The following is a 22,257-nucleotide window of genomic DNA, read 5'->3' on the forward strand; positions in this document are numbered from 1 at the left end:
TGAGGCCTTTCCCGTTCACTTCCCCACACATCACTTGATACACGAGTACTAAGCCGCCTTTCCCCTATAACTTACACCTGGATTAGTGTCTCTGAGGTTTACATGTCCAAGCTGTTGAGATGAAAACCTACTGCGTAAGTTATGAAGCACGAGAGAAGTGAAAGCACAGTAAGCGCTTTGTCCTTGACTCGGGCTCACTAAGCATTGAATTAGATCAGGGTTACACGGAACCTCCTGGATCCAGAAATGCAGAAGCACCCTCCCTCTTTGGCTGAGCCCAGAAGCTACTTTCTGGAATCCCTGACTCTGGCATCCTACCCATATGCCCTTTGTCCTCTGTTCTTCACTGTCCTACCATCGTGGCCCACCTGGTGCTGGAGGTCAAGGAAGAGGGTCCTCTGTTGGGAACAGACCTCCTTGGAGAAGGGTCTCAGAGTTAAGCAAGACTGTCCCCTCATAGAGGTAGCCAGTTTGTGAAGATGCATGTGCCCACCCACACCCCAGCGCACCCACATGCACGGCACGCGCCTTGAGCCCAAATGCCAGACTCCAACCTTGAGCTTAGGTAGCCGTTTGATGGTCTTGAGGGGCCGCAGGACACGCAGGACTCTCAGGGACTTGATGGTATTGATGTCTTTCCCTTTGGATCCTCTAGAAGGGAGAAGTTGCTGATGCTGACAGGCAAAGCGCTGGCTTTAGGCCAGACCCTACCCAGTCTGCTTGGTCCGTCTACTATGGCCCTGTACATTCTGTCTCAGGCTCCAGGGAGAGGACTCAGTGGGGAAACTCTTCCCGTGTCTACCTGAGAGCAGTGGGTGGGCTAGGGCCAGTACCAAACCAGAGTGAACAACTAGTATACAGGAAAGCTGATTTCTCAAGAGGAAAGAGCCCAAGCACTTGGCTGTAATGGCTACTTCCGCCTGCCCAGAGTTCCTGACAGACACTTCCAAACCAGCAGAGCAGAGGTCTGTGAGCCTACCTATTATGCTAGAACTTGGGGGTGCCACCTGAATGTCATCAGCTGCAGAACACCCCCCTCAGGTGACCAAAAGGAAAGTAGGGCAAGAGTGAGAAAGAGATATAATACAGAAGCAATGCCAGAGACTGGCATAAAGTGAGATAGAGAGAGAAGAAAGGAAAGAAAGAAGAGATGGGTCAAAGGAATAGGGGAGGGGAGGTGGAGGAGGGGAGGAGACAGTGAGGGGGAGAAGAAGCGGTAAGGAGGAGGAAAGAAAAAGACAGACCCAGAGAAGCAGCCAGATACGAGGATGATCAAGAAAGTAGCAGACAGGAAAACTCAGGTGAGAGAGACAGAAGTTAGGCAGGACTCTAGGTACCAGTGGCAAGCTCAACAATCTAGGATTAGAAAAGAACCCTTGGGCTGGAGAGTGGCTCAGTGGTTAGGAGCACTGGCTGCTCTTCTCGAGGTTCTGAGTTCAATTCCCAACAGCCACATGGTGGCTCACAACCATCTATAGTGGGGTCTGATGCCCTCTTCTAGAGCACTCATATGAATAAATAAATATTTAGAAAAGACTACCCCTGGAAACCAGAGCAGACACAAATGCTGTCTCTGCCTGTTGGAGATTGGGGATGGCAAGAATTAGCAGTCGGGGCCAGGTCAGGGGAAGCTTCCTGCATATAGGGAGCCCTATCCTAGCTAGCTCAGACATCACTCCCACCCAGACCCTTGAGCCTGGCCTGCAAGTGTGGCTGGGTCAGCCCCAAATGGGTAAACAGAAAGCAGCTGCACATTCCAGGCCTTCTTCACAGGAAAGGAGACATATGGTCCCCACACGTTCCTTTCCTCAGCCCCACATCTCAGAATCAGTTCAAACTGTTCTTAAAGCTGGACATCTCAGAAGGCTTGAGAGTCCGAGGTTACCCTGGGCTAGCTTGGTTATCCAAAACAACAAAACCTCTCTTTCTATCACCCAACACTTCCAACACCCACCGTTACCCACCACCCTCTGGAAGTACCAGAGGACTTCCAAGAAGAGGTGTCCACTGGAGCCACTCTCTGGGCTCAAGTCTTTCCCTCTCTGCCCACTCAGAGACCACAGGCTGAGTCCCATCCTTTCCCTACTACCACCTGGAGCCTCTCTCCCATGCTGCCTAGAGTTCTCCAGGGCCCTTGCTAATACTCTAGCAAAGTGTTCATTTCCTTAATGGACAGAGGATCCATTAAGACACCCAGAGGAGACATTGGGAGGTTCTGGGAAGGGGGCCTATAGCGGAGAGAAAAAAGAAAGCTGCATTTCCAGACAACAGCCCCTTGGGAAAACACTGCAGGATGTCCAGCAGCATGGTCTGTGGTCACTACTGCCAGCTTCTGCCCAGACCCCTCACTGTTCTCTAGGCCAAAGCCCCAGCCTCTAATACACTCATCAGATACTGCTTACTGAAGGCAAGGGCTGACCATGCCTAACCCAGCCCAGCTCCCAATCAATCCCCAGAGGCATGGTAGGAATGGTGGCCTGGGATGGCTCCTGGTAGGCAGCATGCAGCCTACACAGGGTGAAGGTGGATGAGCAGGAGTGAGGCCATGATGAATGGGCCAGAGGCCATGGCGTGCCATGATGTCAGGCAATATGAAGGGAAGGGGAGGCATTACCCCATGAAGCTCCTACCAGAGTCCAGCAAGAAGAAGACAAAGAGAACAGAGTCAGCGTTGTGGGGGCAGAGCACAAGCCTCCGCTGGCCCACCCAAGAGCCAGAGAAAACAGACCCTCCCCTAGGGCCATTCTTGTCCCTAAATCTCACCCCACACCTTCCCCTCTACCATCTTATGCCTGGCCTAACCTAGACTCTCCATGGAGGGTCTAGTCCCAACCATCACCAAGCTAAGGGTAATTAAGATAGCAATCAGCAAGGATAATCTCATACCCCAACAAACAAAGATTTCTACCAGCTGGGGCAAAATGCCAATCCCTCAGTTGGGCACTCACCTCAGAGCAGGTAAATGGGCTCCAAAGGAGCAAGGCAGGTGCCCCCAACCCATAGGCCTGCCCAGCCAGTGCCCAGACCACAGGTAGTGTCAGGAACAGACGGCCTCCGTTTTCAACCCCACATTCCAGCCCCCAGAAGGTACGATGGCCCTGTTTGTGAAGTTATGGAGCTACAGACCAAACAGGAGCCCCACCTTTCTCTTTCCTCACCCTCACACCCCACCGTGGTTCTGGCTACACCCACAGGATCCAGAGTAAATGCAAGATTTACTTACGAGAAAGCAAATGCCACCAGGGCTCCACTGACAACAATGAAGTCCAGAATATTCCACAAGTCTCGGAAGTAGGCTCCAGGGTGCAGCAGCAGTCCCAAGTCTATCATCTTAAGGGAAAAAGCTGACATTAGAGTACAGTACATAAGGAAAAGAGAGGCAGAGGCAGGCCCCAGCCACGGAGGGACATAGTTCTGAGTATAGGCCCATTGCTCAGATCACACTACATGTGGTGTACACTGTGACCTCAGTGCAGTTCAGATACACTCGACACACTCTCAGAGAGGGGAGTAGTTCAGACACACACTACATACCCTCTCAGAGAGAGGAAGCAACACAGGTCACACTCTTCTTTTTTTCTATAATTTAGTTTTATATGTGCCTTGATGTTTTGCCTGCATGTATGTCTGTGTTAGGGTGTCAGATCTTGGAGTCATAGTTGTGAGCTGCCATGCAGGTGGTAGGAATTGAACCTGGGTCCTCTGGAAGGGCAGTCAGTGCTCTTAACTGTTGAGCCATCTCTCCAGTCCCTGGGTCACACTCTTAAATGGCTTCAATAGGGTCTTGACCTCAATGTCCCTACAGAGGCCATAACTGTCTTGAGTCCTGTCTAGATTCCAATCTTTCCTGAAGCTCCACTGTGGTAAGAGCTCTGTCTCACCATCCCCTACCTCTCTAGCAACAGACATGCTCCCTTCAAGAACTCACATGGCCCAGACCTGAAAGCTAAGCTCAGGAGAAAAGAACAAGCTGATCTGAGCTTCATGTCCTAACTCTGCCATTTCTGCTACAGTGACTTTTGACAAATACCACCATCTTTTATCTTCAACATCTGCATCTGCAAAGTGAGCTGGTGCCTTCCTCAGAGACTGTGAGCAGAAGTAATACACTTAGGGACCATTTTTCAAGTGTGCAGTCTCTCTGAACTGACTACAGGCAGGCAGCTGCCCAGGTGCGTTCACTGATGCAGGGGCACGTGTGTGTAGCTCGCTGCACTGAATGCACTTCTGTGTATGCCAGGCACAGACAAAGGGCACCTTGTAAAGAAAGTAGAAGTTGCCATAACATGGCTGTTGTAATTTAAGAAAAGCAGCCCAAGAGAGAAAGATGCCATGTAACAGGGTTCAAGCAGAGGGGTTGTTCATTAGAGAAAGGGATCATAAAAGGGGAAAGGGGGGACTGGCTTCTAGAGATAAGAGCATCAGGAGTGAGGAAAGAGGGGCAGAGAGAGAGAGGAATAGACAGAGGGAGGGAGGGAAAGTAAGAAAGAGAGAGAGGATGATGGGAGGCGGGCAGGGCCCTTTTAAAAGGGAACACAGTGAATACACACAGGTGGTGCTCCTAGTATCCTGTCAGAACCCCAAGGACAGGTCAGTAAAGATGCCTATAATACTAACAATGGCAGACTCTCAGGCTATCAGGAAATCTCTAGCTCCTATAGAAACTCTCTTCAGCATCCAAAAGTGTTCCAAACATCTCTTTCTAAGATCTACTTTCTTCTGTGCCTTGTCATATGGCTCCTTCTTTGTGGCTATGAGGCAACCCTGGAGAGGAAGCTGAGTACACACAGGCGCACACACACGCACACACATGCGCACACACACACACACTTTATAAATAAAGCCCGAAGTCCCCATTCTCAGAAGCCAAGAACACTGGTACCAAGTTCCCTAGCAGCATTCCATGGGACAGCATGACACTGAGACCCTTTGTGGCTGGTAAGGCTTTTAGCCATCAAAATACTCATGCACACATTTGCCGACTGAACACACGCCTGCTTGCACACATTACATGCCTCATAGAAACTGCAGGAGTCGCCATATCTCACCTTTATGACCATTTCAAAGGTGAAGACGCCTGTAAAGATGTAATCCATGTACTTTAAAGCCTAGAACCAAAAATAGGATTACTTTAGGCTGCCCTGAATCTAGAGGCAGGGATACATCATTGGCAGGATCCTAGCTTCAGTGTCAGGACATCCCTCTGGGAAGGACCCTTTCGGGAGTTGCCCTGCTAACTCTGGCATGTTAGCAGGGTTAAAGGAGACAGGCTTTCCCAGATCTTTGGTTTGAACACCCCTGGAGGGAAGAAGGATGTCTGAGGGAAAATAGGGCATCAGCACCACCCCATCCCTGCGGACCCTGGGAATATCTGGTGGCACCAGGGCAGCCTAGCAGTGTCCCAGTAGTTATGACACTCACATTGTTCCGGGATGAATCAGTTCGCACAGGATCCTCAGCAGCCAGGGCAATGCTGCTCAGGGCAATGACCACAAGAATCACCATCTCAAAGTACCGCATGGTCACAATGTAATGACAGAAGCGACGGAGCCTGTGAGGACAAGGTCACCACAGGTCAGCAGCTGAGTATGTCAACCTCTCTCACAAGAAGGGCTCATTGGCTGCTACAGGAAAGCACAGCAGCATCAGAATGGAGCTTTGCCCACACCTTATTTCTGTGGTGAAGAGTCCACAGCCAGGTGACTGTCACTGAGTTTCCTGAGAAGGCATTTCAGGTCAGGGATCAGTGAACTACAGTTCAAGGCCAGACCTTATGCTGGTGACTAGCATTGTGTGGGAGCATAACTGCCTCCACTCAGCTGTGTACTGTGGGTAGCCCCAGAGCAGATAGGAACCACCCAGCTCTTCACAGACCATGTAAAGCAGGAGGGTGGGTTAGAGGAGGTGGTCAGTGAAGAAAGTATTTCAGTACACCAGCCTGGCAGAAAGCAGGCCACTGTTGCTCTAGAGTGTCTAGGCCTGTGATGAGTGCAAGCCACCACCATGTACTTGCTTCCCACATCAGCTGGCCAGGACCTTTGTTTGGTTTTCAACATCACTGTATATCAAATGAGAAAACCCAGGTCCTGGTTACATGAAGTTCCACTCCAGGAAGCAATCCCCATTGAGCAGTGCAGTGATAACCAAACCAGAGCCTCTCGGTCGCCAAGTACTGAAACAGCCACCTGGCCAGGTTGGGAAGGCTGAATGCATGTGGCAGACAAGAAAGAGCAACCATGGACCCAGCATGTGGAACAGACATCTCTCCTACTATGGCCAGCACCTCAACAGGATCCACAAGTCTACCCCTACCACCAGCCCCTCCAGGTCCCTCCCTCAACTCCACATCCCCAGGAATGTCTACTGTCAAAAGCTTGCAATTTCTCAGCCACCGTCCACCTACTTCTCTCCTCTTCCTCTGCAGCCCTTTGCCTATCCTACAAAGCTACTCTTCCCATGCTCCGGGCAGCCTGCAAGCCCCTTATCCCTCAGGATGCCCTCTCCTCTTCTAACTCCGTCATCCAGCTCACAGCTACTTTCCTCTGTTCATCTGTGCTGCCAGCTCACCTGGCCATGAGATGCCCCAGATGTCCTACTTCTGTGTGATCTAGCACTAACGAGACCCCCAAAGCCCAGCCAGACTCCCCCAAATACTTCTGATCTCACTGATGACCCGGCCTTTTGTCAGCAAATGGGAGCTCATATATCCCTGATACCTCCCTTCCATCTATTTCTAATTGATCAGCATATTCTGCATCTGAAAATTTCCCCCAACACTTCACTTCCGAGCCTCTACCTCACTACCAAAGTCACACCTCATCTCTTCCTTGTCTGACTCCTAATCAGCCTCCCTTCCATATTCTTCCACCAGTGGGCAGCACTGAACTGCGGAAGATGGGACCTCACTGTGGCTAGTCCTCCACAGGCAGCCAAAGGGAGCTTCTCTTTACATCGGTCCAGCTGGCTGCCTTCTACTTCTGGACCATCATAAATGTCCTCTCCACTTCATCCTAACGCATCCTTCGCCTTCCACTGAGACATCACTCCCTTCAGGACAGCGCCACCAGCCTTCTGCCTGCTCCAGAACCTCCCCATCTTAATCTCTCTGCCTCACCAATATACTGTCATTCCAACCCAGAGCCTAGCGGAGTAAGCATCCAGTAAATAGGTGCTGAGTGAAAACCCAAAGGCTGGGAAAAGAAAGAGAGCGTTGGTGAGATGGCGGAAAGCGGAGGGCAGGGGGGCAGCTGAAGAGTAACGGTCGCTCTTCCCAAGCTGCCACCTTCTGACCTCTTCACCACCCACCCCACTCCGGCCAATCAGCTTTTGTAGGGTTCTAACCTCTCCCTTCTACCCAGAGTGTTCTTCCTCCCCTTGCTCAAGTGTTTGATCCGTTCTTCCCGCTGAGGCCCTGACCTGATCTTTCCGCTGATTTTAATGGTAACAGAAGCCTACATCTCTACCCCCACTGTTTCTTTCTAGTCTTCATCACTGTCCAGTACACTAAATATCCCTGCATCATCTTACTTGTTTGTCCTTCCCACTGACCACATGCTTTGAATAAAAACAAGTCTTGCCTGTCTTCCTCATCAGCAGGTACAATGCCGTTTGCATGTGGATGTTGTTTGGATTGACAAAGAAATGAGGAGTGGATGATAAATCGTGACCAGCATGGGAAGGAACACACAATGGCAAGAGAGGGGAGGTGAACGGAGTGAGCTACGTGCATGAGTACAAGCAGGGCCCTTGTGAGGCAGTGAACACAGCAGTGGAAAAGAAGGCTGCTGCACAGGCTCTGAAAGGCACTGGCATCGGACCCAGCCCCCGCCCCCAAGACTATGTGGCTGTGTCTCTATACAAGGCACAAAACTGTGTGCTTCTGTGTCTTCATCTATAAAATGAGGTGGCATATGTGTCTCACAGGCCTGCTAAGACAAAGATGTTCAATAAATGGATAGAATAAGTCTCTACAAGGTGCATAACGCATATAAGCTGGCTAATGTGCTCACACATACTCATGGCAAAGACACAGGCAGGACAAACCCAGGCCTCAAGCACTGAGGAGACTCACAGGTTGGTGGGGCTGAGACAGAACATGGAGCTGTATGGAACGATGGGCCGGGGGCCTCTTCTCAGCACATCGTCAGCCTCTGCCTCCTTCTTGCCCTCTGCTTGGCCTTCCAGGTCCACATTACCACCTATAAGGACACAGGGCCTCAAAATTAGGGGATGTACACACATAAAACCATAACACATGGGTCTCTCCCAGCTCCAGGCCATACATAGACAAGTGAGGAAGGCTATCATACGCCCAGCCAAGAAAGGACACTTGGCTTTACTGAGCAGAACAGATTCAGGGACAGACCTGGAGATACAGGATGACCCTACACATCTGAGTAGGCCCTACTCACCTCCTACACTGTGATGTGAGAAACACCAAGCTGGTACCACTCCCTTGATATGGACACCAATGCTCCCAGAGTCTAGTGAGCCTTTCCCTCTGTCTGGTAGATCTCCAGGCAGAGAAACAGGGTAAAGCAAGGGACTTCCAGGAACCCACAAACATGAAGGTACTCCCTGAACCTCGTCATCCAGTCTAGCTTGCTTTGGCCTGGGGTTTCTCTTGCAGGGCTCTGGAGAATAGAGAGCTAGCACCCCACTTGTAGACCCAGCTCTCTGGGCTCTTCTCTGACTCCTCTCATTGCTGCCTCTTCACTGTCCCCTTTTCTGCTCTCTCAGCGCCCACCATCCTTGTACCATAAACTCGGCTCCCTAGGTTATTTCAGTCAGGAGTGGCATCCTTTTCAGGTAAGCTATATAATTCTCTCAATTCTTTATTTTTAGCTATAGTAAGGCATTGCCTCAACTCTGTGGATAACAGGGTTGCTAAGACCTCAGAGACATCCAAGGAGATGTGTAGTGACTTGAGCCACCTCTCACTGCCAAATTCTTTTTACCCCTTTTAAAGACTATCCATAAAACTGAAGAAGGTATTAAGGAGCAACAAAAATGGAAGGGCTCATGCATGCCAAAGCCCACTGTGGAGCCCAAAGAATGCAGCTTCTCCCTGATCACTGACCAGTCACACACAGTAGAGAGCAGCCGGAGCAAAACAACAGAGTTTGGTTCCAGAGTCACCCACCTGCAAGTACTTTAAAGCAAATGCTTTGATATGAACACCATCAAATTTTCCTGCTGAAGATGTAAGTAAGTTACATAGTCTTCTGAGAAAACAGTTGGTAATACTTACTAACCCCCCAACATTCTACTAATCTGTATGACATTATCTCTGTGGGTAGAAAGAGCCTTTTAAGTTCTCTAATAGTGAAAAATTATAAAACATGTAACCACAAGAAATGTACAAAAATACTCACATGAAGGATACTGAAAACATGGAAGTTTAAAGGACACAAGAGGTATATGATATAGTAAGGTATCAGGGGAGAGACATGAGACCATCTTTCTGTCCCAAAGGAGCCCTGTCACAGCAGAGGCACTGCACATGGGGACACAGAACAAGAAGACTGATCATGAGTAGCTTTCTGGCAACAACTGTTTTTTCACGTTTAACATCTAGAAAATGCTTCCATGGTAAGCACATACTACTTTTAAAGAAAGATGTATCGTTTTAATGTTGTGCCTTTTTAACTCCTCCCCAGTAAATACAACAAAGCCAAGAAGTAAATGAGGAAAGGAACCAAGCAGGAGTCGAAGAACTAAATAATTAAAAAGAAATAAAATAAAGACACAAGAGCCTGGATAAATTTGCCATAGCAAAATCATGGGGAAATTATATACATATACATATACATATACATATACATATACATATACATATACATATACATATACGCATGTAATAGCAATTAGTGAAAAACTGAAAAGAGGCCATGAAAGAGAGCAAGGTGGGGTCCATGACAGGGTTTGGAGGAAGCGAAACATGAGAAAGGGTCAGGATGAAAGCTAGCACAGGCTACGTAAATTCACTCTCGAAAGCAGGTTATCTTCTTAATAACAAGTTAGTATACTGAAACAGAGGACCCTCAAGCAGAATAGCCAGCTGCAGGATGGGTGGGGCAGGAAGATAGCCAGACTCAAGGGCTGTGTGCTAGCCACCACTGATGTGGGTTTTGTTTTTGTTTTTGTTTTCCCAAAATCTGGACTGACCCAAGGTATGGCTGTGTGGGAAAATGACCACTGGTACCGAAATGGGATCCCCACGCTTGGCACTCACTGTAAGACAGGGCAGAAATGGCCTCCATCATCAAACCACATTCCAGAAGGGGCTACCCTGAGCAAGACTGGGCTGCTGAGGAGAGGACATGGAAGTCCTCCTGACAAAAACTTACCACATTTGGACTACAGAATCTCTAAGACTAAGAGAGTTTTAAAATAGTTTAAGCCCATTTTCCTGTACATCTGGCATGGCACTGGCTAGGTACTGTCCTTAGAAAGAACAAAAGTGAGCAGCCAGTGAGTCCTTTGTAGGAAGTAACGACCTCACACAACCAGGTGAGAAAGGGAAGGTGAACAGTGATCACATTTTAATAAAAAAGAAAATGCTAAAGAACACACATTGAAGCAAGGCCACCACAATCAAAAGGGTAGAAATGACAGGCAATCAGTTGGAACCACCAATGGCTTCAGATTTAGAATTGTTTTCAGATGACAAATATAAAATGTGAGAAATAGGAAGTGAATCTTTTTGAAAATTTCAAGCAATAAAACTCTGGCACTGGTTCACAGCCACCCCCATGTCCCTGTGACAGTTGAAGAAACACAGGTGCAGCCGGTCTGAAGAAACTAAGATGGGTACTAGAATGAATGAGAGCAAATTTCTCTGGGAGGAAGAAGTAAGAGCCCCACATGTTCACCCGTGTATTCTCTGAGAGCATTCCCTGTTTGTCAGACTCAGCAACGATATTCAAGCAGAAACCGCCTGTTTCATAGAGACAAGGATGGAAAGACTGGAGTCTGTAGACAGCGGGTCTGAGTCCTGAGGGAAGAGCTCTAAGGAGAGAGTAAAGCCATAGGCATCTCTGCTGGCACAGACTGATGTCCCTGGGTACAGAAAAGACCAGGCTCCCTGGGCAGCAAGTCCCTCCCAGTCCTGCAGCCCACAGGAGACACAGCCACAGGGTTTCAGACTGCAAAGGACTAACCGGTCTCCACTCTGGGGTAAATGCCATGAAGAAGGAATCTGCTGTACTTTACAGAGACCATTCTTGCCTCATTCATGTCCTTCCCGAGAGGCCTGTTGAATTTCCAGGAACACATAAATCATGTTACAGCAAAAAAGTAATATGCCAATAAACTAGAAAATATAAATATTGTCTCTATAGATAAACAAGGCAGTTCTATTTTAGGGGATTCTGAAAAAGGACTAAAACACTGACTAACAATGACAAAGAAGTTGAGTAAAACAGGATATATGCCACTGCTTGATGTTAAAGTACTTACAACAAAAATAGCTTAATAGATATAACCAACCATAAGCTAAGCTTTTGGAGAATAAATTATCAACAAACCTCAAGGGAAATTATCATACAGGAAAATATCCTAATCACAGCACAATTAAATTAGAAATCATAGTAGCAATTGAAAACAGATTAAAATAAAAATTTCACATTTGGTAATTAAGTAATAGACTTCAAAGATCCCATCAATCACTGGGCAGTGGTGGATGCACCTTTAATCCTAGCACTCAGGAGGCAGAGGCAGGTGGACCTCTGTGAGGAGTTTGAGGCCAGCCTGGTCTACAGAGCAACTTCCAGGACAGCTAGGGCTGTTACACAGAGAAACCCTGTCTCACAACACGCCCCCCAAAAGAAAGATCCCATCAATCAAAAGTGAGACAGACATTGGCCGGGCATGGTGGAATATGTCTATAAACACAACACTCGGGCTTAAGTAGGGTTATATGTATTGGACAAGCTCCTTAAATCTTAGCTGTACCACAGGTGCACTGCAGGGAGAATTAGAGACCAGCATGGTGAGATTATATCTCCAAAGCACATGCATGTGTGAACACCTGTTCACAAATTGTGCAACTGTGTCTAATGAAACACTTCTATGAAGAATAAGTAGAGTATTTATTTGCAATTCTGTGGCTTAACATGGTCATCAAATTAAAACTGCCTGCATTTTTATAAAGGAACAAATAATTGGCAAATAGAATTTTTACTTTTTCTTTTATTTTGGAGACTGTAATATAATTACATCATTTCTTTTTCTTCTTTTTCCCCTCTAAACCCTCCCATGATACCTCTCATTGCTCTCTTTCAAATGTATGACCTCCTTTTTCATTAATTATTATTACAGCATATATGTACACACATATACAACTATATTCTTAACCTGCTCAGTCTGTATAATGTTATTTGGATGTATGTTTTCAGGGCTGACCATTTGGTATTGGCAGTTGGTATGCTCTTCCCTGGAGAAGACTAAGACTATTTCTCTACTCTCATCATTCCTTGGTTGAGTAGCACTATCTTTGAGCCTGGAGAATGAGTCAGCAGTTAAGAAAGAGGACCGAGGTTTGGCTTCCAGCACCCACATCAGGTGACTCACAACTGCCTGTAGCTCTAGTCCAGAAGTATACAACATCATCTTCTGGTCTCCAAGGCCCTCAAATACCTACACCCACCTACACCCACCTACACACACACGCACACACACACACACAACACACACAACAGAGAGAGAGAGAGAGAGAGAGAGAGAGAGAGAGAGAGAGAGGATGGATGAGTTTTCTGGAAAAAAGAATAAACAAAGTAAAAGACAAATTTTTCAGGATAAAAGAAATGAGAATGCAAAAACCAAAGAATTCAGACATAAATACTACAAGTGTGGTATGTTTCTCAAAACACAATACAAAACAAAAGCAAAAAACACCACCAACAACACAAACACTAAAGTCTAAAAGTTATGAAAGAACCCAGCAGCAGGTTTGGGGTGCAACTCAGAGGCAGAGAGTTTATCTAACACGCGTGAGGCCCTACATTCCATCCCAAACGCCACAACAGGAGCTGGGCTGAGACTGACCACGGGTCACAGTTTATCACTGTGGCATCTGCATCAGGGTCCAGAGAAACAACCAGAAGGAAATGAAAATGGACAGAGATGGAAGGACCAAACAGGATGCAATTTCAGAATAGTCCGGTAAAAGCATTCTGGGCTCAGCCAGGTAGTGGTGGCACATGCCTTTAATCCCAGCACTCGGGAGGAAGAGGCAGGCAGATCTCTGTGAGTTCAAGACCAGCCTGGTCTACAAGAGCTAGTTCCAGGACAGCCTCCAAAGCCATAGAGAAACCCTGTCGGCAGGGGGGGGGGTGCATTCTGGGCTCTCAAGTAACCCTCAAGGTCATCCGGACCCATAGTCACAGGGTTGGGTTCTCAGATGCAAGACCTTCCTTCACCAGCACAAGGCTACCCTAGGGAGGTGACTCCCACACAGTCTCACAGTTCTGAGAGCCTTAAGGAACTTAAAGGACTGCCACTGAAGGCCAGGGTTTCCCCGAAAGAAGGGAAGGGAAATATGGCCATGATGGCAGCGTCCAATACATGGTTTGGGGAGAGACATACAAAATAGTCCTTGGAATATGCTACACAGGAGAACAATGAATCTGAAAAAATAGTCCATAGTATGTGAGAAGGACAAAAACACAACTTAAAGGGCCAAAATGGGAAAACCTGAAGCATGAAAAGTAACAGTAATTTAAAAAAAAATCAAACACATGAAAATCTAAGATTTCAAAATAATTATATATTTCTCATTTATTATATTTGGTTAGTTGCTAAGATACTGATTTGTCACTTTGAAAATTCATAAATAAGTAGACAAAAATAAGCATGTCCTTTCTTAACACAAACACAAATGTATTTTGAGATAACCAAATACTTCATGAGCAATGGTCTTCCTCTCAGAGGTCACAAGAACAAATACAGAAAAAGTATGGAAATCTATGACCCTCACTGAAATCACACATCAGGTAACACTCATCCTTGTCATTGGAGCTATTGGAGGAAAGGCTGATGGGGAATTAAAAGGAAGGGCTTCATCTTAACTCACTGTTCCATTCTGACACCACCCATGGAGACCACAAGTATGGCTGTTGCCCAGGACCAAGTTGTCATCAGCAGAGCTCCTCTTACCACCAGGGTTCTAGATGCAGAGTTATCCAATGTCTAAAGACATCTTTTGATTCTCGAAAAATGGCAATGGCATCTACTGTGTAGAGGCCAAGGAGGCTATGAAACGTCCTAAAACACAACACAGCCATCAACAACACAATTTCAAAGGAATCGTGGGTCAGAAGCCTTGTCTACACCCCTAACAGTTAGCAGAGTGCAGTACAAGTAGAGAAAGGTACCACATGACACCGGATGCAATCAATGAGCTCCAGCATATGGGAAGTTCTACCCAGCAGATAAATAAGGAAAAACAAGAGAGATGATTAACAGAGTAGACGTTTAGACAGACTTTTAAAAAAAAGTCAAATGAATGAAGCTTGTCTGGATAATGATTCAAACAAAACAACCACAAAAAGTTATTTCTGAGACAACTGTATGCCTTGAACTTGGAATGTTTAAATAATAACATAAAGGAATTACTATCAGCATTCAGTACAATGAAGCTACTATGATTATTTTAAACCCCTAATTGAGATGCCTACTGGCATGATTATTCTGAACACGATACAGAAGAAAAAGAAGCAACTGGAAAGAGACTGGCACATGAGAGCAATGCTAAGGGCGAGGAACAGAACATGGGGGTTCATTATGCCTGTCTCTACTTTTCATACATTCCAATTTTGCAAAATAAAAAGGGTTTTATTTTAGCAACCATGGATAGATGACAGAGCTATACAAAGGAACAATAATTTGAATTAACAACTGGCTTCTGAACAGAACAGGAGGCAGAGGACAATGGAATAATAGTCCCAATAGGAGAGAAAATAACCAGTAGCTAGAATTCCATACAAAGGAAAACCACTTTTCACAACAATGCCAGAATACAGGTTATCTGGAGAATTTACCACTGTCAAACTTCATTTTAAAAAAAGTTAGGAAATGTGTCCTTCAAGCAGAAGAGAAGAGGGAAGACCCCCCCAAAAAAATGATGTAAAATATAGATCTAAAATTTAATAATGAAAGCTAAGAAGGAAAAATTAAATCAACAAACAAAAGGTGAAAAACACCAGGTAGAGCCATTCAGGGTCGCCAATCCTTTGATATTGCAACACACCCATTTACAAAGTTCACAACTGAGAACTGTGCAACTGGGTCTCCCTCCCCACAAAAGCCTCATATTGTTCTAAGTAAAGTTTACAATTTTTAGTTGGACCATGTTCATTACTATCTTGAGCCACTGCCACAGGTTGGGTACCCCTGAGAGAAACCTCCACTATTTGGAAATTCAAAGCGCACTGGTGAATCAGAAAAAAAAAAAAAAAAAAAAAAAAAAAAAAAAAAAAAAAAAAAAAAAACAGTGAAACTTGAAAGACAGACTTAAAACAAAAGCAAGCTTCAAAACTTTATATATAATCAAAAGAGTGAAATCTAAAGCTTGAAATTGCACAAAGTAGAAAAGCCAAAATGTCATGAGCTGAGAGCATCAAAGGGAAACAGGGGAGAAAGGATATTACAATGCAGATAAGAAAAAGAATGCAGAAAAAAGGAACTGGTAAGAGCAGTAATTGACAAGCACAGAACAAAGACACAGAGAAGATCATGGTGAGGGTTGCCAAGGATAGCGATTTCAATGGAGCATCTTTTAGAGAAAGGGCTCAGGAAAGGGGGGAGGGAGGGACATCAGAAACATAGACAGGGCTCCTGGTGACCCAGGCCTAAAGTCACAGATATCAGGAGATTGGTAAAAGAAAACGCTGAGTTCAAGATTGGCCTGCACTAGAGTAAATTCTATATCAGCCCAGTCTGCTTAGTAAGACCTTGGACCTTATCTCAAAACAAAAGGTAAAAAGGATTCTGGAGATGCAGGTCAGTGGTAGAATAGTTGTTTAAAATATAAAGTATAAAATATGGCTGGACAGAACAGGAGACCTCCTCACATAGGTGTGTTTCTCCCTGTATTCTCCACAAGTCCTAAGGTCAATAAGGAAAGAGAACACAGTCTTTCCCACTCGACATCTATCACATATAGGAGATTAAAAAGAAAAACCAAAAAAACTATGAACTCGATACAGAAGTGATCAGTCTTGGTTTGGAGCTCAAGGGGATAACTGAGGCAGATTGTCATTTAGGTAAGAGTTTCATTTTTAAACATTATTAACGCCATGAGCACACAGACAGAAAGACAGCAGCATTGTGAGGCTCTGAGGCAGAGTCAGGGTTCCTTCCTGCAAGTGTCAGAGGAGGCGGGGGGGGGGGGCCGCCTCGGGGACTTCATCCCCACTGAAAGGATAGGAGATGTGTTGCCACCAGCAATCCTCTAATGTGGCAACCTCCGCCTGTGAACTTCCTTGGTGTCTGTCATTTTCTTGGAATTGGGGCACCTGGGAGTCTGCTGAGGGGGTTAGGGATGCCCATAAAGGCTCTCAGAAGTGAGCTCACCACTAGGAAAAAAATAAGGCAGGGGGATGGGTGCTGCAGACTAGCACCATTTAGGCAACAATGTAGTCTAGATTCTAAGAGGAAATGGTGAGATAAACTGGGATCTGAAGAATAAGGAAGAGACCAGGGAGGAGGCGAGTGTATCAGAGTCCTGGGGACATGAAATTGACATCAGTTGATGCCTGTCCTAAAAGAGAGGTCCCATCCTTAACACATAAATACTAAGAATAGGGCTGAGGCCACATTGCACCTGGGAACTTAAAAGTAAGGGATCTGATAAGTCCCTGGCCCTGAAGGAACCCACCTGGACTACTAAAACAAGGTTCACTACAAAGAGGGAGCGAGCCACTGTATGCTGGTGAGGTTTCAGGGGCTGAGATCAAGGGTGCAACAGAGGTATTGGGGATATTAGAGTGCTAGACTAATGAAGAGCCCTACCCCAAATCCTGACAAAGATTCCACTGCACTATTAGAAAAGGACACTGTTGAATTAGAAAGCAAATATACTATCCCAAACTGCTAACCTGTGCTCCACAGAATCAAATGCAACTGCTCAGAAAGAACAAAACAAGGCAAACATAACAGCAATAGCAAAAACCCTTTATTTTATCCTTATCTGAAACAGTATCCAATATGCACAGATTCTATAATAAGAAAATGGAAACTATTTAATGCAAGTATAACACACACACACACACACACACACACACACACACACACACACACCTATAAAGATAGAGAAAATTAAAACGACTCTCAAACATGAAATAATGAACCCAATTATATAAGCCAGTTGTCAATAAGAAAGAGTAGCACAGACCTAACAATCACAGGGAAGATCAGTGGAGACCTGAGAGACGTAAGATGACAACTCACCAAATTAAGTAAAGAAAGTGAGAAAAAAATAATCACACTAAACAATAAATGTAAATCACTTCAGAAATTACAAGGAAGAACAGATAGCTGAAAGTACTGCAAGGGACATAGCTGGAGGGAAATACATCAAGAAAAAAATATTAAATAAGGGATGAGTTTTAAAAAGGATTAGAAAGTTATACAGGAGGCAGGCAAAATAGATCCAACCCAGGATAACTAGAATGTCTAACACACAACAATAAAACAATGTGATAGAAATAATCATAAATAATAAAAATGTAGCTTTATTATTATTAATTATATAATGAAAATGTAATTCCAGAAAGTTTTCCTGAAATTCAGTATCATCTACCAATTGATTTTCAACAGAAGTGCCAAAGTAATTTAACAGAAAGGTGATAGTCCTTTCTAGAGAAACGGTAATGAAGTGATTGGAGATCCAGTAAGGTCCAGGGGCCTGGCGAGGTCCTTCATCTTTACCTCATGTCACATATAGAAATTATCTCAAGATCTGACCTTCTGGAAAGATGGAGTTAAAAGTAGCCTCCCCCTCCATCCAGGGAAGCACACCTGGATATACATGATCCTTGGGCACCACAACAAGATAAATGTAGAGAGGTTTTGAAAGGTAGGAAGAAAACGACAAGTCGGCTACGGAACCTTGGAACCAAGGAGCAGCGCAAGAACACTTCCTTTTCTTTTATGCCTCATATATCTAGGCTTGGCTTAGAACTCATAAACACCAACAGGCAGACTTCAAAAAGCCCCAGTGAAAGGATTAGGAAACATAAGTCTAGCAATCCAGATAACTTACAAGTAGCAATGGCTACACTACAGCCAAATTCAACAGAACAAAACCAAAACAGAACGGTATTCCTATTTCTGCTCAAACAAGCACAGGCTGACGAAGGAGCCTAGACCTCTACCTTCACTGCCTGGAGGCAACCCAAAGACCCAGATGGTGTAGGATGAGAGACAGCTGAGTAGAAGCAGGGGCTTCCATCCCCACCCTAAAGTAACCAGACCCTAAAACCATGTAATGACAGTGAGGCTCACACAGAGACTAGACATCAAGTTTCACCAACAGTTAATGAAGCATCCCTTCCCCATCTCACTAACATGAGTGGTAGTGGAAAACCAGGAAATACACTACCAGTCAGTGGTAATCAGGTCCACCCTGTTGTTTATGGTGGTCACATGGGCACAGTAGAGACCTGCTGGGGAGCTGGTACACCCACCTTAGGCCAGCAAAATGAAGGCTTTCATCCACTGATGCCCATAGCAGCCAAGCCAGAATCTATTTCCCCACCTCAGCTGGGGCTAACAAGACAGAGCTCTATTTTCCTCCTTGAGTATATCAAAGCAGAAGGTTTTAACAAGACTCACAGGCTCAGGGTATGATTCCAAAGTAGCTAGGTTTCAATAAAAAAAAAAAATTACTTGTCACATCAAGAACCAGGAAATCAACCTGAACAAGAAAAAGCAACCAATAGGCACCAAGAAAATGGATGTTAGGCCTATCTGACAATGACATCCCAGAAATTCTTAACAGACAGTTAAAAACAAAACAAAACAACAACAACAACAAAAAAAAAAAACTTGAAGCAAACAAAAAGTAGAAAATCTCAGCAATGAAATAGAAGACCTGAAGAACCAAGCAAGGACTTTAGAATTGAAAACGTAGTAACTAAAATTCAAAACTTGACAGACGGGCAGGCTCAACTGCAGAATGGAGGACACAGAGGAAAGAATCCAGGAACTAGTAGACAGGAAAATAGAAATCACCCAATCTGATCAACAGAGAGAAAATATACTGAAAAAATAACCAATAGAGTCCAAGAGCCTTTGGGATTACAACAAAAGATTAAGCATTCATACTACCAGAGTCTAAGAATGAAAAAAGGAAAAAAAGCAGGACTACAGGAGTACTCAAAAGACATAAAAGATGAACTAGTTCCAAATTTTGCAAAAGACATTAACCTACAGATTCAAGAAGCTGAGCAAACCCCAAACAGGATAAATTTGAAGAAGTCCACATCAAAATACATTGTACTCAAACTTCTGAAATATAAAGACAAAAAAAATAAAATAAAAAAAATTAAAAAAAAAACCTTGAAAGCATCGAGAGAGAAACAACATCTTACCTATAGGAAGAAAACAATTGGAGTGACAGTAGATTTCTCATCAGAAACCATGGATTCAGAAGAGGCACACGTTTTTTTCAAGTGCTGAAAAAAAAAGAACTGTCAACCCAGAATTCTAGACCCAGTGAAAATATCCTTCAGGAATGAAGGGAACATCAAGACATTCTTGGATGAAGAAAATTAAGAGAATCTGTCACCTGCAGATCTATTCCAAAAGAATAGCTAAAGAAAGTCTTCCACACAGAAACAATTTATGAAAGAATATAGAATATCAGGAAGGAAGAAAGAATAAGAGAAAAATGATTAAATATAACAGTTTCCTTCTCTTCAGTTTTCTAAGTTATGTTTGACAGCTGAAAAAAATCAAATGCATCCGGCTGAGATTCTAAACTTATGTAGAGGAAAAATTTAAGAATACTATATTATAAATGAGAGAGGTATATATAAAGGAATTTTATACTGTAAACTGGCAGAATGAGTAAACTGGGGTAAGTTATAAAATAAAATAACTAAAGCAACTATGATATACAATAGACATTTGAAAGTACTAGAGATAAACCAAACTGACTTTTAAATACATTCAAGTAACATCCAAGAAAGGCAGGAAAAACAAACTAGAGAAATAAAAAACAGAGAACAAACAGAAAACAAAAATTAGGATAATAAACTTAAGCTCTACTTTTACCAACAATTACATTAAATATAGATGTTATAATGCCAAATAAAAAAATTTGAAGTGGATTAAACCATGACCCAACCATATGCTATCTATAGAAAATTCACTTCAAATATAACTAGCCTGAAAATGAAAGGTAAAAAGGTCAACTATGCAAGTATTAATTGTAAATTAATTGCAAATACTAACAGTAAAGATGTTATTACAAGGTAAGATCTACTTCAAATCAAGGAAAATTACCAGGTCACAATGATTAAAAAAAAAAAAAAAAGCTGTTGCACCAAAAGGACAAACCATAAATGTGTTCATATCTAATAGTAGCTCACAAAGGTGAAAGTAACAACTTATAGTCTGAAAGGAAAGGTAGGTTAGATCCAAAGTTATATTTAGAGACTTTAGCATCTTTTTCTCAACAACTGGTGAATCTAGACATAAAATAACACCCACACAGAAAGGCTAACCAACAGGATGGAACTGGCCCTTACACAACATTCCACCCAGCAACAGCAGGACACATGTTCTTTCCCTACTCTCATAAACATCTATCATGACCTATATCCTGGGCCATGGAACAAAACCTAAAAAGCTTAAAAGAAAACTAATAATACAGAATGTGGTTACTGACCACAAAGTAATAAAAGTAGGAGATGACAACAGAAAGACAGAGAAAAATGTGCAAACACTGGAAACTGTCCCCATATCATCTCAACAACCCATGAGTCAAAAAAAAAAAAAATTCAAGTAAAACTAAATAAAAACTAAATGTATCCCATGAGAACCTATGGGAGAAACAGAGGCAGTGCAAAGAGAGAAACTTCTAGCACTAAATGTTTGAATTAGAAAGCAGGTGGATGGACAGATGGCTCAGGGATTAAGAGCCCCTATTGCCCATGCAGAAGACCCAGGATCTGTTCCCAGCACCCACATGGTAGCTTACAATCAATCACTTATAACTTCAGTTTCAGGGGATCTGATACTCTCTTCTGATCCCTGACCCGAGAGTACCAGGCATGCACACAGTGTGCATATGAACACATAGGCAAAAGCATTCATGAACACAAATGAATCTAAAATAAATTCCTTAAAGGAAAAGCAGGAAAATCAAATCAATATATACTCCTTCCACAAGAAAACTGTAAAAGAAGAACAAAACAAACACAAAGCAATGGGAAGTAGAAATCAAATTAAATTAAAAACATGAAAATTGGGCCAACAAGATGTTGAAGCCCAATTCTAAAGATCTGAATTCAATTCCTAGGAGCTACATAAAGGCAGAAAGAAAAGAAATCAACTCCACAGAGTTGTTCTCTGACCTCTATCGCATGTGAGCATGCAAACACAAAAATAAATTTTAAAATAAAACTCATGAAAACAGAAAAAAATCAACAAAACAATCCAACTGTTTCAAAAGATCAATACAATTAACAAATGTAGCAAAACTGAGCAAAAGAAGAGATGACAATACATGCCAGTCAAAGGCATGAAGTAGGAGCTTGAAGACATCACAAGGATAACAAGGGACTAACTGTGGCCTACTATGCACATGTAAAATTGGCAACTTCAATGATATGTGAATTTTCTCAAAAGCAGAAAGTCATCCAAAATGATACCAATAACATAACCCTATAGGTACTAATTTAAAAGTCCTTCGATGGAAACACTTGTTTGGCAATTTTTACCAAAAATTTTAAAGACAATTAGTACCCAATTCAACATAATTTACCCCGGAAATTAGTAGAGGGAATATTTCCATTAGATCCAAAACATTTTATGGATCCATTTTTACTTTGATACCCAAACCAGACAAGAACATTATGAAAAAGAAAACTAAAATTGATTGTGGAAGCCCAGGTCTATAATCCCAGTACTGGAAGTCTAAGGTAGGAAAATTGTGAGCTTGAAAAATTGCAGCATTGAATATCACAATCAGGACATGAGAAAAAGAAGAAATAAAAAGTGAGAAATTAAATTATTTATTTGTGGTTT

General features: G+C 43.7%; 1 protein-coding gene across 1 annotated transcript in view; it reads right to left on the minus strand.

The window, feature by feature from the left end:
• Positions 1 to 22,257, minus strand: part of Cacna1b (calcium voltage-gated channel subunit alpha1 B) — a 158,166-nt gene that overhangs the window by 43,457 nt on the left and 92,452 nt on the right. The window contains exons 20-24 of the mRNA XM_035447078.1: positions 8,072 to 8,198; positions 5,422 to 5,551; positions 5,049 to 5,108; positions 3,224 to 3,330; positions 555 to 651 (exon numbers count right to left, since the gene is read on the minus strand). Of these exons, the coding sequence (XP_035302969.1) occupies positions 555 to 651; positions 3,224 to 3,330; positions 5,049 to 5,108; positions 5,422 to 5,551; positions 8,072 to 8,198 (521 nt within the window). The remainder of the gene's footprint in view (positions 1 to 554; positions 652 to 3,223; positions 3,331 to 5,048; positions 5,109 to 5,421; positions 5,552 to 8,071; positions 8,199 to 22,257) is intronic.

Source organism: Cricetulus griseus, chromosome 6 (assembly GCF_003668045.3).
Source record: "Cricetulus griseus strain 17A/GY chromosome 6, alternate assembly CriGri-PICRH-1.0, whole genome shotgun sequence".
Classification (NCBI taxonomy): Eukaryota; Metazoa; Chordata; class Mammalia; order Rodentia; family Cricetidae; genus Cricetulus; species Cricetulus griseus.